The 15,669-nt window shown below is 42.4% G+C and overlaps 1 protein-coding gene across 1 annotated transcript in view; it reads right to left on the bottom strand.

Moving 5' to 3' along the window:
• Positions 1-2,041: 2,041 nt before the first annotated feature.
• The window catches only part of SMIM34 (small integral membrane protein 34), a 28,270-nt gene continuing 14,642 nt past the window's right edge, over positions 2,042-15,669 (bottom strand). Inside the window, exon 2 of the mRNA XM_060098773.1 lies at positions 2,042-2,511. Within this exon, the coding sequence (XP_059954756.1) occupies positions 2,042-2,511 (470 nt within the window). The remainder of the gene's footprint in view (positions 2,512-15,669) is intronic.

Genomic DNA, 15,669 nt, shown 5'->3' with positions numbered 1-15,669 from the left:
ATTTTATTTGTAGTCCAGGGGACCCCTCCAAAAGCAAAACTAGATAAACTTCACAGAAGTTGGTATAAAATATATTTTTCTCTTTGCCTACTGAAAGCCACTTGTAGAAATTCAGCTAATCACAACCTCTCTAAATTAATCAGTCTGGTAGGCAAGATGCTATTTCTCTCTCTCTCTCTTTTTTTTTTTTTTACACACACACAAACACATACCACATCCTTTTTTTTTTTTTTTTAGCTGCGTTAGGTCTTCGTTGCTGCATGCAGGCTTTCTCTAGTTGGGGCGAGCCGGGGCTACTCTTAGTTGTGGTGGCAGGCTTCTCATTGCAGTGGCTTCTCTTGTTGCGGAGCATGGGCTCTAGGTGTGCGGGCTTCAGTAGTCGTGGCACATGGGCTCTAGGGCACAGGCCCAGTAGTTGTGGCGCACGGTCTTAGTTGCTCCGCGGCATGTGGGATCCTCCCAGGCCAGGGCTTGAACCCACGTCCCCTGAATTGGCAGGCGGATTCTTAACCACTGCACCACCAGGGAAGCCCAAGATCTTATTTCTTTTTGAAGCAGAGACAAGAATATAAGTAACAGATATTTGTAAAACATTTGAATGAATCGTTTGATGTCTAAAAATTAAAAGTGACTGCTTTGTCTACATATACAACTTGAATTTCATGGACTTGACTCAGAGAACAGGACATCAACTGTTATGCAGATGGGTTCTTCTGTAGAATAAGGTAATACAGCCATTACTTATAGCTATTACCAGTAGACTAGTCATTTCCTGATCCACAATAGCATCACCACCACCATCATCAACATCAACCACCACCACCAACATCAACATCAACCACCACCACCACCATCAACATCAACCACCACCACCACCATCAACATCAACCACCACCAACACCAATACCAACAACAACATCAACATCAACCACCAACAACAACATCAACATCAACCACCACCACCACCACCATCAACATCAACCACCACCACCACCAACATCAACCACCACCAACAATATCAACATCAACCACCACCAACATCAACATCAACCACCACCACCACCACCTTCAGCATCAACCACCACCACCACCATCAACATCAACCACCACTACCACCACCATCAACATCAACTAACACCACCAACATCAACATCAACCAACACCAACACCATCAACATCAACCATCAACCACCAACACCACCATCATCAACACCAACCATCAACCACCACCAATACTACCATCACCACCATCAACATCAATCACCACCACCACCACCATCAACCATTATCACCACCACCACAACAGGGCTTATATTTACATATTTATTTTACTTTCCAAAATACATGTGTATGCATGATCTCATTAGCTCTTATCTACTTTGTAAGATTGGCAGAAAACTGGCATCACTATCCTCACTTTATCTGTAAGGAAACTAAGGTCCAGAGGGGTGAAGTGATGTGTGCAAGGACAACAAAGTGGTCAATAGTCAAACTCAGACTAGAGTCTGATTCTTCTGACTCCAAAACTAACGCTTTTTTTCAATGGTCCCCACCCTCTCAGTGAAAATGAAGAACTTCTGAAAATGAAGATGTTGATATTGACAACTTTGGTTCGATATTCCAGTCAGAGTTTTTAGAATGAATGGCCCTCTGGGACCATATATCCCAACCCTCACATGTTCCAGATGAGCCACGAGCCACTCAAAGTTCACGTGGCCCTCTAGAAGTTGAATATTCATCCAAGGGATTTGACTCCAAATTCAGCCTTCTTTCCATGACAAGAGGCCACCTTCACATATACACCAAGAGTTTCCCAGATTACTCTAAGATCACTGGATGTCCCATGCCCTTTCCTGGAGCACAGGCTTTTCCCGTGAAGGTTGAGTTGGGCTGGAAGCCACTAGCCCTGCTCATCTCAAAGCACCAGAAAGCCTGAGAAGGAAACAGGATGCTGGCTTTTGGTCACACCCCCCTCCACCAGTGGCTCAGTGATGCTCTTCCAGCCCCACTCAAGGGCTCGACTCCTCTTTCAAGGTTCCAGTTAAATCCAAAGCCGCTCCCCAAAGCAAGAAGTTTGGGCCTTTTCTACGGAGGCCTGCTTGCCTAGACTTTCAAGGGATTCCTTGGATTTTGGTGTGGGGCTGCTGTTTCCACACATTATCCCCAGGCTGGCCTGGTTGGGCTGCAGGACAGCTCTGTTGCTAGCGGGCAGTGAAGAGCATTTGGCTGCCTTGCTCTGGAGCCCTTTCTTCTTAAGTTCAGAGGTCAAATTTGAGTAATAAATATCTTCCAAGGATTTATCATTCTTTCTGAGGATGTTGCTGGCCAGTCGGAAGAGGAAAATCACTCCGTAGATGCCAATGATGGTGAGGATATACCAGGCGGCACTGGTCCCATCTGGAAGCTTCAGGGCCCTGGTGGAGTTGGTGCTGTTCCTTCCCTCCAAGTGGTCCCTCAGCAGGTGCCCCAGGACAGGGCTGGCCTGGGTCTGGTTGGGGGCTCCCTGATCCCCTGAGAAACAGAGAGGTCCAGATGAGACCCAGCATTCTGGACTAAAGTTTGCCTGGCCAAGCCAATAGCAGTGTAGCAGTGTCTTTACATCACTGGGAAAATGGGACTGCTGAACGAGGCTTTCTCTGTTCAATGGGCAGAAGCCTAACAACATACATGTCAATTATTCCTTTTAGACAAGAGAAAATCACACAAAAGTTTAATAACATGTATACATGGGGGAGACCCAGGAAAACTGAGTAACTCCATGTCAGTATATTTTTAACAATCAAGAGAGTTCAGAACACCAAATTCTTGAATAGGAAATGCAACATCATAAAGATGTCAATTGTCCCTAAGATCATCTATAAAACTAACATAATTGCAATTAAAAGATCAGTAGGATTTCTTTGTGAAATAGACAAAGTCTGCATACTGAAAAAGTTTTCCTAATTAGGAAAACTCTGAAAGAGTGATGAGTGGAAATTAGTTTAGCCAGAAATTTAAACCAAGCCAGCCAGAGAAATGTTTACTATTTTTTGAATGAATGAGTGCTTTATTTGCCCACAGCCCAGGTGGGGCTTACTGGGCTCTGCAAAGGGCATGAGGGGCTCTTCAGAACCAAGTACAGCTTTCCCTAAAAAGTATCCCTATAAAACTACAATAGCTAAAACAGTGTGACATAATACATAGGAAGACCAAGGAACAGAGTAACAACATCAGTAGAGTTGGAATTGGAATTTGGTAGATAATAAAGGGGTATTTCTGATCAGGAAGGAAAAGATGGATTATTCAATAAGTAGCATTAAAACAAGACAGCAGTGAGTTCACATCTCTCACCTCATGCCCCAAAACAGTCCAGATAAATCAAAGGTTTTAACATTAAAAAAAGAAATAAAGTACTAGAAAATAGCATGGTAGATTTTTTCCCTCTTATCATCTCAGAGTGGGATATCCCTTTCTAAGCAAAACACAAAAATTCAGAGGTGGAAAAAAAAAGAAGAAAGAAAGAAAATGCTAAATTCAACTACATTGAAAATTTTAAAGTGATTCCATACTATAAAACCAGAAGACAAATGACAAACCAGAGAAAAATGGCAATTTATGCCACTAAACTTCTTAATAAGCTTCAGTTCTATAAGAAAAAGTCGAAAACCCCAGTAGAAAATATACAAAGGATATGGACAATTAGGTCGGAAAAAGAAATGGACCTTGAACATAAGAAAAGCTTCTCAGTATCACTCATAATAGGAGAAATGCAAATTAAAACTGCAGCAAGATAACATTTTGTTATCTATCAGGTTTGCAAACTCATGATGTCTCAGAATACACTGGATATGTCTGCAGGGTTGTCAGGACCTTGCTTAATTGCTGGTGAGAGTGTAAATTTATACAACCAATATGGAAGGCAGATTGACAAGGTCTATTGATAGTACAAATGCATGTACCTTTGACATAGCGATTCTACCTGTAGGAATTTATCCTAAAAATATGCTGGAACATGTCCAAAACAATGCATGTTTAAGATTAGTCATTGCAGCATTGCTTGTGATGACTAATGCTTAAGAACAGCCTGAATAGTATCAATTGGGAGATGGTTTAATCCATTTTGGAACATCCATGCAGTGGAATACTCTGCAACCATAAAAAGTAACAAAGAATTTTCTTGGTACTAAATCTTAACAAATAAAAAAGTGTATAGTGATATAGCTGATACGATCCTATGTATAAAGGAGGGTATGGTATTTGCTTGAAGCTTATATACGTGTAAAATATCTCTGGGAGAATATGCAGAAATTGGTACCTGAGGTTGCTCATGGGGAAGAGAACTGGGAGGAGGGAATGTACTTTTCACAGATGCCCTTTTGTACATTTTGTACCATGTGTATTTATTTTCAAAAAGAAATTAATTTAAAAATGGAAGAGTACAAGTGGGCACTTTCCTGGTCTCCTTGGTGAAATGCCCCTGGGTAAAGACACTGTGTGCCCTTCCAAGACCAGAAGATTAAGATCTTAATTGCTGTTTAACTCAAAACTGTTTTCTCTACTAGGAGAGCCAGTGAAAATGAAATGATAAAAGTCAGAGAAGTAGTACTGTGAGACATTTTCCAGCTGTTTTATAGGTTCAAATTCTCATTTCTTGCTCTATGTAAACACAGATGTAGCCAGACATGTCATAGGATAAATCCCATCACCTGCTGGGTAGACCAAAGGTGCTCCATAAGTGCTTTCTATTTGATATTCACTTGTTGTTAATTCATTTTGCTAATGCAAGACTCAGAGAGACCAGTAGTTTTATTATAGTTAATTGTCGAATGAATGAATAATCTATTACTTTGAGATTAAGGGAGAAACCATTTAAAAATAACTGTACAAACCACATGTGACACAGCCCAAATAAACAGATTTCATTATATAAAATTTGTCACTCATAAGAAACAGTACAGTGATCAGGAATTTTTTACCGCTGTTGATAGAATAGTTTGAGAACTTAAATAAGGAAAGGGAAAATGTTCCCATAATTATTGAAAAACAAATCAATCCAACAAGAACATCACAAACTTTAATTAGGGCAAGAGAACTTGTTTAAACCTGGAACGCATGTATAAACTTATAGACCTTTCTGTGGATTGTTATAGAATGATGTAATATGTTCAAATACATATAAAATATACCCAACTAAGTACTACAGAACATTAAATTATTTGAAAGCCAGTCCATTTTCCACATGAAAGAAACTCAGTATTTTAATTATTGCAGTACATTGTTCTTTACCTTTCTTTTTAAATGTATAAGTTAGACGGTATCTTCTGTATCCTATAGAAGAGACAAAGCTTTTCATCTGTGCTGTTTTGCACTTATAAATTAATAATGTGACATATATAAGAAATTCTAGAACTGCTCATCCTTGAGTCAGAGCAGAATACTCACGTTCCATGAGGTGGTCTTTTCCTTGACTCTTAAAGAGGCAAGTATAAGCAGTTGCCATTGAAAGAGAATAACTTCTTTTTGCAAATGATCACAGTCCTACTGGAGTCAGGCTGCACTGAGTTTCAAGAGCAGATAGCAACGAGACACCCAAAGAATCTTAGGGCAGCACCAAGTAGAAACTGAGCAGAGAGAAATTGGACTCATTTTGTCTCCTTCAATTAATCAGAGGATCGAAGTCAATCTGTCACCTGTTGGCTCAGAATAGAAAGCACTTCCTGGCTTTGGCTTGCTGAGAAGATCCAAAGCACACGAGTTGTTTAAAAACATGCTGGTACCAAGGAGCCTCCAGCTCTTGCAGGTCCCATCCAGGACAGTGGTGGCAGGAAGCTCTCTGAGGCTGGCTTACAGCCTGGAGGGTTCCTGAAATTCCCTGTTCTGCACCTGTTGCAGGTGTGGCTGATTGTCAGGTGTGGCAGAGACCCGTTGTCACAGGGCCAGGAAACTCCATGGTCAAGAGTCAGTCACCAGCTTCCTCTAGGACTGTCCTGGATGAGGAAACCCAGAAAGGAAGGAGCCTGTGCAGGAGGACACAGCTGAGGGAGTTGGGTCCCCCTCAGGGATAAGTGGGCGATGGGCTCATGGGTCAGGCTGTGAGGAACGGGGCTTCTCTTTCCCACACCCCTGAGTCACAGGCCACGTTGGAATCAAAGCAGATTTAACTAGAACGGGTGAGAAGAAGAGTCCGGGAGAAAAGGGAATGCCGGGAGAAAAGGTCGGAAGACTTGGGCCGGTTCTGTTCTCTGAATTCTCACTAATGTGGCCCTGACCTGCCTAACTCATGAGGCTTGTTGGCTTTTAAGATGTAATTTGATCAAATTTCCATCAATGAGGGACTAGATAAGTAAATTTTAAAATAGGCCATATGATTCAGGAATTCCACTCCTGGGTATATACCCAGGAGAAATGCAAGCAAATATCTAGACAAAGACTTGTACGTGAATGTTCATGGCAACATGATTCATAATAGCAAAAAAGTGGAAGCTATCCAAATGTCCATCAACTGATGAACAGATAAGTAAAATGTGGTCTATCCATATAATGGAATATTATTTGGAAATAAAAAGGAATAAAGTACTGATAGGTGCTACAACATAGATGAACCTTGGAAGCATTATGCTAAGTGAAAGAAACCAGTTACAAAGAACAACATGTTGTATGATTCCATTCGTATGAAAGGTCAAGAATAGACAAGTCTGTAAAGGCAGAAAGTAGATTAGTGGTTGTCTAAGGTTGGGGTAGGGGACTAAGGGGTGATAACTAAGGGATACAGGGCTTATTGGGGGAATGATTAAAGTGTTCTGCAATTGATTTGGTGATATTTGTGAACATACTAAAATCCATTGAATCATAGACTTTTAGTGGGTGAATTTTTTCATAAGAAATCTGATTATTCAAATTTATTACCATCAAGAATTATGCAATGATGCTGTAGTTTTCCTAACAAATAGAAAACAGACTGTGTACGACAGTGAACTCTATAGCACTAGCATCCTTGAGGTAAAAATGAATCTCATTCATGGGATGTGGATTGTATTTCAATAATATAATATAGGTACACAATGGAATACTACCCGGCTATGCAACAATGAGGAAGCTATTTGTGTACTGACGTGTAAAGATCTCCAAGATGTTTTGTTAAATGGAAACAGCAAAGAAGAGAGTATGTTACCATCTATGTAAGAAAGTAGGGGGGGAAATCATCCAGATCTGATTTTGCTCGTGTAGACATTGAAGAGCCCCTTAAAGGATGCCCGAGAAAGTAAGAGCAAGAGGAACCTGGGGAGGCCAGAACTGGGTTGATGGAGGGCAGGTATGGGAGGGAGAATGCTCACTGTATATTCTTTATGAATATAAAGAAGTTTAGCCGCGTTAAACACACCCATTCATTAAATGTAAATCTTTGTCAAAGCTCTATCTAGGCTCTTGCTATCTCTTGCTGTTGGATGGCTGGACCCTGGTACCTCTGGCTCTGCCACAGAGACAGGGATTCCCAACACCCACTGTGAGAGGTGAGAAGGGGCAGGTTGGAGATCCTTCATGATAAAGGGCAAATGGGAACTTCCCTGGTGGCGCAGTGGTTAAGAAGCCGCCTGCCAATGCAGGGGACATGGGTTCAAGCCCTGGTCTGGGAAGATCCCGCATGCTGCGGAGCAGCTAAGCCCGTGAGCCACAACTACTGAGCCTGCGCTCTAAAGCCCATGCTCTGCAACAGGAGAGGCCGCCGCAACGAGAAGCGCGCACACTGCAACGAAGACCCAATGCAGCCAATAAATAAAAAAAATTTTTAAAGGGAGGCAAATGACAGTGAGGAGGGCGGGGAGTCAGGGCTCTAGTTCCCAATTTGTCCTTGTTGTGTAACCCTGGGCAAGTCCCCACCCCTCCTGCAGTTTCCTCCCCTGCAAGGTGGAGGAGAAGCAGGGTCAATATCCTCTGGTCCCAGGGAGACAGGGAGGAAGCCTGGGGTGTAGGGAAGAGCTGCTCCTTGTGAGGGTGTCTGAACAGGAAGGCTGCCAGCACTGGCCGCCTCGGGAGAGGGAGAACATGCCTGGGCAGCTGGCGCCCAAGAGGTGCAGGCTTTGGAGCGTATGTCATCTGTGAAGTCAGAAGTTTTCGGCATTCAGTTCCACAGGATGTCAGTGTGGGACGTTGGAAGGATAAGCTTCAGAAAAGTAGGGGAGGTGTAAGGAAAGGTGGCCTTTGGTCTCATCCATACCACCCAGGGAGCACTGACATTAGGAAATAGCTCTGTGCCAGGTGTTTTCCTCCTGGATTCCGCCTCTTAGAATTCCTGCAAGGCGGGAGTATCGTTCTCAGTTAAAGAGGGGAACGCCTTTCAGGCTCAGAGAAGAGACTTACCCAATGTCATACAGCTTGTAGGTGCCAAAGGACTTCTTCTTCCACACCGCAAATGTCACCTTCAAGCTGGACCCAGAGTCCCATGAATTCTCCGGACTGCTTGTCCTACAGGTTGACTTGTAGACTGTCATTGCTGAGACATATCCATGACCTTGAAACCCTCCCTGTTGGCCAAAATTAAACTGTTATGTTACAAGTCAAAGTAATAGGTACCTTACAGCTGAGGGTGACTAGAGGAGGCGGTGGGTGGGGGGGGTGGCTCTAGGGTGTTGGTCATGTCCCGTTTCAGGGCTTTGTTCAACTCGGGGCACGTCCTAGAATTGTGTTCACTTTTCTGCATGTATGTTCTACTTTGTTTTCTCTTTTTTTTTTTTTTTTTGCGGTACGTGGGCCCCTCCCGCTGTGGAGCACAGGCTCCGGACGTGCAGGCTCAACGGCCATGGCCCACGGGCTCAGCCGCTCTGCGGCACGTGGGATCCTCCCGGACCGGGGCATGAACCCACGTCCCCTGCATCGTCAGGTGGACTCCCAACCACTGCGCCACCAGGGAAGCCCCTGTATGTTCTACTTTATTGCAGACCTCATCTTGCTGTTTAACATGGAAAGCCCTGATAGGCGATGGAAAATAAAGTTGCAGGTTTATCTAGAAAAATACAAATGCTGTTTTTAAAAAGGGTTCTATATTCTGTCATGGCTGTGGCCACATGATACCATCTAAGGAAAAGTGCCCTGTGCCTGGGGTGGGGATGGTCAAGATTGTAGTCACAGGGGCTGGGCAGCTGCCTGCCTTCTTAAGCAGTGTGGGTGATGCCAACTATTTGTCATTCCCGAATGCTTACATAACAGCAAAATGTACCACCACATGGGCCAAGAATTTCCTTCCCACTTATGTATGTCTCCTCTGGGCTTCTGGTTCAGTCTAGACAAATATCAACCTCAAGGCAGTCAAGGAAAGCCACTCACCCAGTAAATAGTTGACTGAGCTGGGGCAAATATCCTCCTTCCTCTGGGAGGAAGGACCCCAATACCCTCTGGCTCCTTTGACTTTAGAACCTGAACTCTCCCAGGGGGCCATGGCTTTTTTTGTTACTAAAGAACCAGTCAGCTTAGAGAATGACTAAATTGGGAACCAAGGTAGCAGTGATATGGATTTGACATTCCAAAACAGAGAAAAAAAGAAAAGAAACAAATGCTTTTGCATTTCATGGGGCCAGAAATGGTATTTTTAAAATGTCAATAAATAAATGCCTATATCCACATGTGACCTTCTTTCTAAGAAGTATTTTCTGGGTGTGGGAGGAAGACCCCACCAACCAAGTCTGACACTCTGCACTGTGAAAGGACATTAAAGCTGATGTCCAGGAGTCGTACGGCCAAGAACACAGATTGCAGGTGTTTCTGCCTTTGCAGGGGGTACAACCTCCCAGAGGACTTTTAAAAGATGTTTTGCATATTTTAAAAAGTCTCTCACTTATATGTCACTCCTGACCTTCCTTTCACCTTCATTGTCATCTTCTAGCACTTAGGGACATTACTCTTCTCTGCTGTCTCCAAGGAGTTACAGAGGAAAGCTCAGAGCCTTTGGAATTGGAGGACCCAGGTTCTAGTTGGGGCTTTCTCCCTTATTAATTGAGGGACTGTGGTCAAGTCACTTCCCTGACCTGAACTTCTGCTGTAAACAAAGGATAATAAATTGTGATGACATGAAGGACTCCAAGGGGCAAATACAGTCACACCTCATTTCTTCTCCCAATTAATTACTTGAGCCCTTGGTTGTCTGATTCATAGGAAATCTTATATTTATTTCCTTCTTAAGACCTCCTCTCAGGTTGACCAGGACTCCCAGGAACTTTGTCCAGAGTAGGGAAGGAGGGAAGCCTGGCTTCCTCAGCCAAGCCCAGAGGACTAGTCTGAATAATCCTCTGCTGCTGTTGCCTCCAGCTGCCACATGGGGCCGCTGTTGAACACTGACCTTGCATAGTCTGTCAGATGAGGATGAGCAAGTCTTCAAAGACTGAAAAACTGAACCCACAAGAGAAGGCATTAGCTCTAAACACCTGCCTGTTGCTAGTTCACACCACAGAACTGACAAATAAGACTGTTCTGCTCCCTCTCTGGTTCCCTTGCTTCAGCCCTTGGGAGGTCAGACACCACAGTAACAAGGCGGGAGTAGAAGCAGAAAAGCAGTGATGGAAGGAAGAAGGCTGCCCCCACTGTCCCCCTGCAGTTCTCCTGCCCCTGCAGCCTGAGCTGGAGACGGGGGAGCTTCAACCTGAGATCGAGCTCAGAATTTTGATTATGACATGAGACTGCATGATCATAATTACCAAATTCAGATTCCCCAACCTGACTATAGGGCAGGGGAGATCAACCCCCACACTGTGTAGAGCCCACAGAGCAGAATTAAAGAAGTGGGAGCACAAAGGTGTGTTACTATTATGTCCCATGAGTCTTGTCTGTAATGATGGATCCCGTGCTCTGGGATGCAGAGCCAAATTTAAACAAGAGTTAGAAGAAAGGGAGATTTTATGGGTTCAAGCAAGCAAGAGAGAGGGCGGGATAGAGCTGGCTTACGGGGCTAATGCAGGGAGGAAGGTCCATTTCTGTCTTCCTTCTCAGCCTCTCTCCATGTATTGTGGCATGTGGTGCTCAGACTTACACCCAAATAGTTTCACCACCAGATGGGAAAGGGGGTACTTTTCTCCCTGTCTAGCCAGGGATATCCCAGGGAATGGCTCTGATTGGCCAGACTGAGTTAGGCATCTACTGTGGGCAGTCAGAATTGGGATGGGGTCCAGTAATTAAACCAGTCTACAGCACATGCTCAGAAAAAGACAAAAGTCACCTGTCCTAGATCACACAGAACTGCATTGTAGAGCATGGGTTGAAGAGGGACAGGACTGGAGGCAGAGAAACCAGTCAGGCAGCTGTGGGCTTAATCCAGGCAAGAGGGTAGTGGGAGTAATGCTGGAGAGAAGTCATGGATTCAAGGGACATTCAGAAAGAACAGAGCTTGATTAGCTCATGCAGTAGGTTGAATGATGTTTGCTATGAACTGAATTGTGTCTGCTCAAAATTCATTTGTTGAAGCCCTTAACCCCCAGTGTGATAGTTTTTTGAGGTCAGGCTTTGGGGGGTAATTTGGTCTAGATGAGGTCATGAGGGTGGGGGCCTCATGATAGGATGAGTGCCCTTATAAGAAAAGACACCAGAGAGCTTGCTTCCTCCTTTTCTCTCCACCATGTGAGGACACATCAGGAAGGCAGACACCTGCAAGCCAGGAAGAGAGCTCTTACCAGACACTGAATCTGCTGGCACCTTGATCTTAGACTTACCAGCCCCCAACTTTGACAAATACGTTTCTGTTGTTTAAACCACCCAGACTATGGTATTTTGTTATGGCAGCCCAAACAGACTAAGACAGTGTTCCCTCAAAAGATAGGTTCACCTGGAATTTCAGCATGTGACCTTATTTGGAATAATGGCCTTTGTGGATGAAATTTAGGTAAGGATCTCAATCATCCTGGATTAAAGTAGATTGCAAATCCAATGGTGAGTATCCTGATAAGAGACAGGAAAGGAGAAGACACACAAAGACACAGGGAAGAAGGCTGTGTGAGGGCAGAGCAGAGATTTGAGTGATGCTGCCACAAGCAAAGGAATGCTTGTAGCAGCTAGAAGCTGGAAGCAAGGAGAAAGAATTCCTCTCTTGAGCCCTCCAAAGCATGTGTGGCCCTGCTGATACCTTGATTTTGGATTTCTGGCCCCCAGAATTGTGAGAGATTAATTTCTGCCACAAAGTCAGTGGCAATTTATTGACATGGTGCTTGGACACTAATATAGTTGGATATAAATATAAGTACTTGTATCTATCATTATCATGATTATCATATAGGGAGTCATTGTTTATAAAATTGGACAAGTTTTGTTCCATTCATTCAAACATACATTCAAAAAATATTTATTAAGGACCTACTATATGCCAGTCAGACACTGTACTAGGTAAATGCTGGAGGTACAATGATGACAAGACAGATTCCCGGCCCTCAAGGAGTTTATATCTAGTGGGAAGAGAGAAAAAATATATAAACAAACAATAAACTAATAAAAACTGGACTTCAAGCCATAAAGGAAAGAAATAAGATGCTGAAATAGGGAACAAAGAGGTAGAGGAGGAGAAACTTCTTTAGAAAATATCATCAGAAAAGGTGGTCAGGATAGGCAGGACAATTAGTAGTATTCTAATTTTATTCTTATCTATATTAGATAATTAATGGATATTGTTCAAGAAACAGGATTAACCACATTATAAAAAGTATGTTTAAAATAACCAGTGGAACAAATGGCCAACAGGCACACGAAAAGATGCTCAACAGCATTAGTAATTAAAGAAATGCAAATTGAAGCCACAATGAGATATAACTTCACAAGAAAAAAAAAAAGGAAATGATCATGTGTTGGTGAGAATATGGAGAAATTGGAACCCTTAAACACTGCTAGTAAGAATGTAAGATGCTGCATCCACATCCACTGTAGAAAAGAGTGTGTTGGTTCCTCAAAAAGTGAATCATAAAATTACCATGCTATCCACCAACTCCACTCCTATGTATATAACAAACACTCATACATGAATGCATACAGCAGCATGACTCAAATAGCCAAAAGGTGGAAACAACCCATATGTCCACCAGTGGATGAACGGATAAACAAAATGTGGTCTCTATATACAATGTAATATTATTTAGTCTTAAAGAGGAATAAAGCACTAATAGACTATACTACAGAGCTACAGTAATCAAGACAGTATGGTACTGGCACAAAAACAGAAATATGGATCAATGGGACAGGATAGAAAGCCCAGAGATAAACCCACAAACATATGGTCACCTTATCTTTAATAAAGGAGGCAAGAGTATACAATGGAGAAAAGACAGCCTCTTCAATAAGTGGTGCTGGGAAAACTGCACAGCTACATGTAAAAGAATGAAATTAGAACACTTCATAACACCATACACAAAAATAAACTCAAAATGGATTAAAGACCTAAATGTAAGGCCAGACACTATAAAACTCTTAGAGGAAAACAAAAGCAGAACACCCTATGACATAAATCACAGCAAGATCCTTTTTGACCCACCTCCTAGAGAAAAGGAAATAAAAACAAAAATAAACAAATGGGACCTAATGAAACTTAAATCTTTTGCACAGCAAAGTAAACCATGAAGAAGACAAAAAGACAACCCTCAGAATGGGAGAAAATATTTGCAAGTGAAACAACTGACAAAGGATTAATCTCCAAAGTATACAAGCAGCTCATGCAGCTCAATATCAAAAAAACAAACAAAGAGGGGTGGGATAGGGAGGGTGGGAGGGAGATGCAAGAAGGAGGAGATATGGGGATATATGTATAGCTGATTCACTTTGTTATAAAGCAGAAACTAACACACCATTGTAAAGCCATTATACTCCAATAAAGATGTTAAAAAAAAACAATCCAAAAGTGGGCAGAAGAACTAAAACGACACTTCTCCGAAGAAGATATACAGATTGCCAACAAACACATGAAAGGATGCTCAACATCACTAATCATTAGAGAAATGCAAATCAAAACTACAATGAGATATCACCTCACACTGGTCAGAATGGTTATCATCAAAAAATCTACAAACAAGAAATGTTGGAGAGGGTGTGGAGAAAAAGGAACCCACTTGCACTGTTTATGGGAATGTAAATTGATACAGCCACTATGGAGAACAGTAGGTTCCTTAAGGAGGTTCCTTAAAAAACTAAAAATAGAACTACCATAAAACCCAGCAACCCAGTACTGGGCATATACCCTGAGAAAACAATAATTCGAAAAGAGTCATGTACCACAATGTTCATTGCAGCACTGTTTACAATAGCCAGGACATGGAAGCAACCTAAGTGTCCGTCAACAGATGAATGGATAAAGAAGGTGTAGCACATATATACAATGGAATATTACTCAGCCATAGAAAGAAATGAAGCTCAGTTATTTGTAGTGAGGTGAATGGACATAGAGTCTGTCATACAGAGTGAAGTAAGTCAGAAAGAGAAGACAAATACTGTATGCTAACACATATATATGGAATCTAAAAAAAATGGTTCTGATGAACCTAGGGGCAGGACAGGAATAAAGACACAGACGTAGAGAATGGACCTGAGGACACAGGGAGGGGGAAGGGTAAGCTGGGATGAAGTGAGAGAGTAACACTGACATATATACACTACCAAATGTAGAATAGATAGCTAGTGGGAAGCAGCCGCTTAGCACAAGGAGATCACCTAGGTGCTTTGCAACCACCTAGAGGGGTGGGATAGGGACGGTGGGAGGGAGATGCAAGAGGGAGGAGATATGGGGATATATGTATGCATGTAGCAGATTCACTTTGTTATACAGCAGAAACTAACACAACATTGTAAAGCAATTATACTCCAATAAAGATGTTTAAAAAATAATAAAGTACTGGTGCATGCTAGATCATGGAAAAATCTCGAAAACATTATGCTAAGGGAAATAAGTCAGACATATAAAAGGTCACATATTGTATGATTCCATGTCCAGAAAAGGTAAATTCATAAAGATAAAAAGCAGATTAGTGGTTGCCAGAGGCTAGGAGAAGGAGGAATGGGTAATAATGTTTAACGGGTATGAAATTTTCTTTGGGATGATGAAAATGCCTTGAAACTAGATAGAGGTGATGGTTGCACAATATTGTGAATGTACTAGATGCCACTGAATTGTACACTTTAAAAGGTTAATTTTATGTTATGTGAATTTCACATTAATAAAAAAAATCCTACTGGAAGAAGCAGATTATAAAGATTTCAAATTGTCAGAAGGTGCACACATGCAAAGCAAAGAAAATACAACAAATAAGAAAAATGAAAAATAAAAAGCATTGAAAACAAAAAGCGGGCTTCCCTGGTAGCACAGTGGTTAAGAATCTGCCTGCTAATGCAGGGGACATGGGTTTGAGCCCTGGTCAGGGAAGTCCTGCATGCCATGGAGCAACTAAGCCCATGTGCCCCAGCTACTGAGGCTATGCTCTAGACCTGCGAGCCAGAACTGCTGAGCCCATGTGCTACAGCTACTGAAGCCCGTGCGCCTAGAGCCCTTGCTCTGCAACAAGAGAAGCCACCGTGATGAGAAGCCCACACAACGCAACAAAGAGTAGCCCCCGCTTGCTGCAACTAGAAAGCCCGCACTCAGCAACGAAGACCCAGTGCAGCAATAAATAAATAAATAAATAAATAAATAAAATTTATAAAAAAGAAAAAACAAAAAGCATGATCTAAAACCAGATAATA

This window comes from Mesoplodon densirostris, chromosome 5, assembly GCF_025265405.1.
Source record: "Mesoplodon densirostris isolate mMesDen1 chromosome 5, mMesDen1 primary haplotype, whole genome shotgun sequence".
Lineage (NCBI taxonomy): Eukaryota > Metazoa > Chordata > Mammalia > Artiodactyla > Ziphiidae > Mesoplodon > Mesoplodon densirostris.
This window is presented reverse-complemented; position numbering and strand designations above follow the sequence as displayed.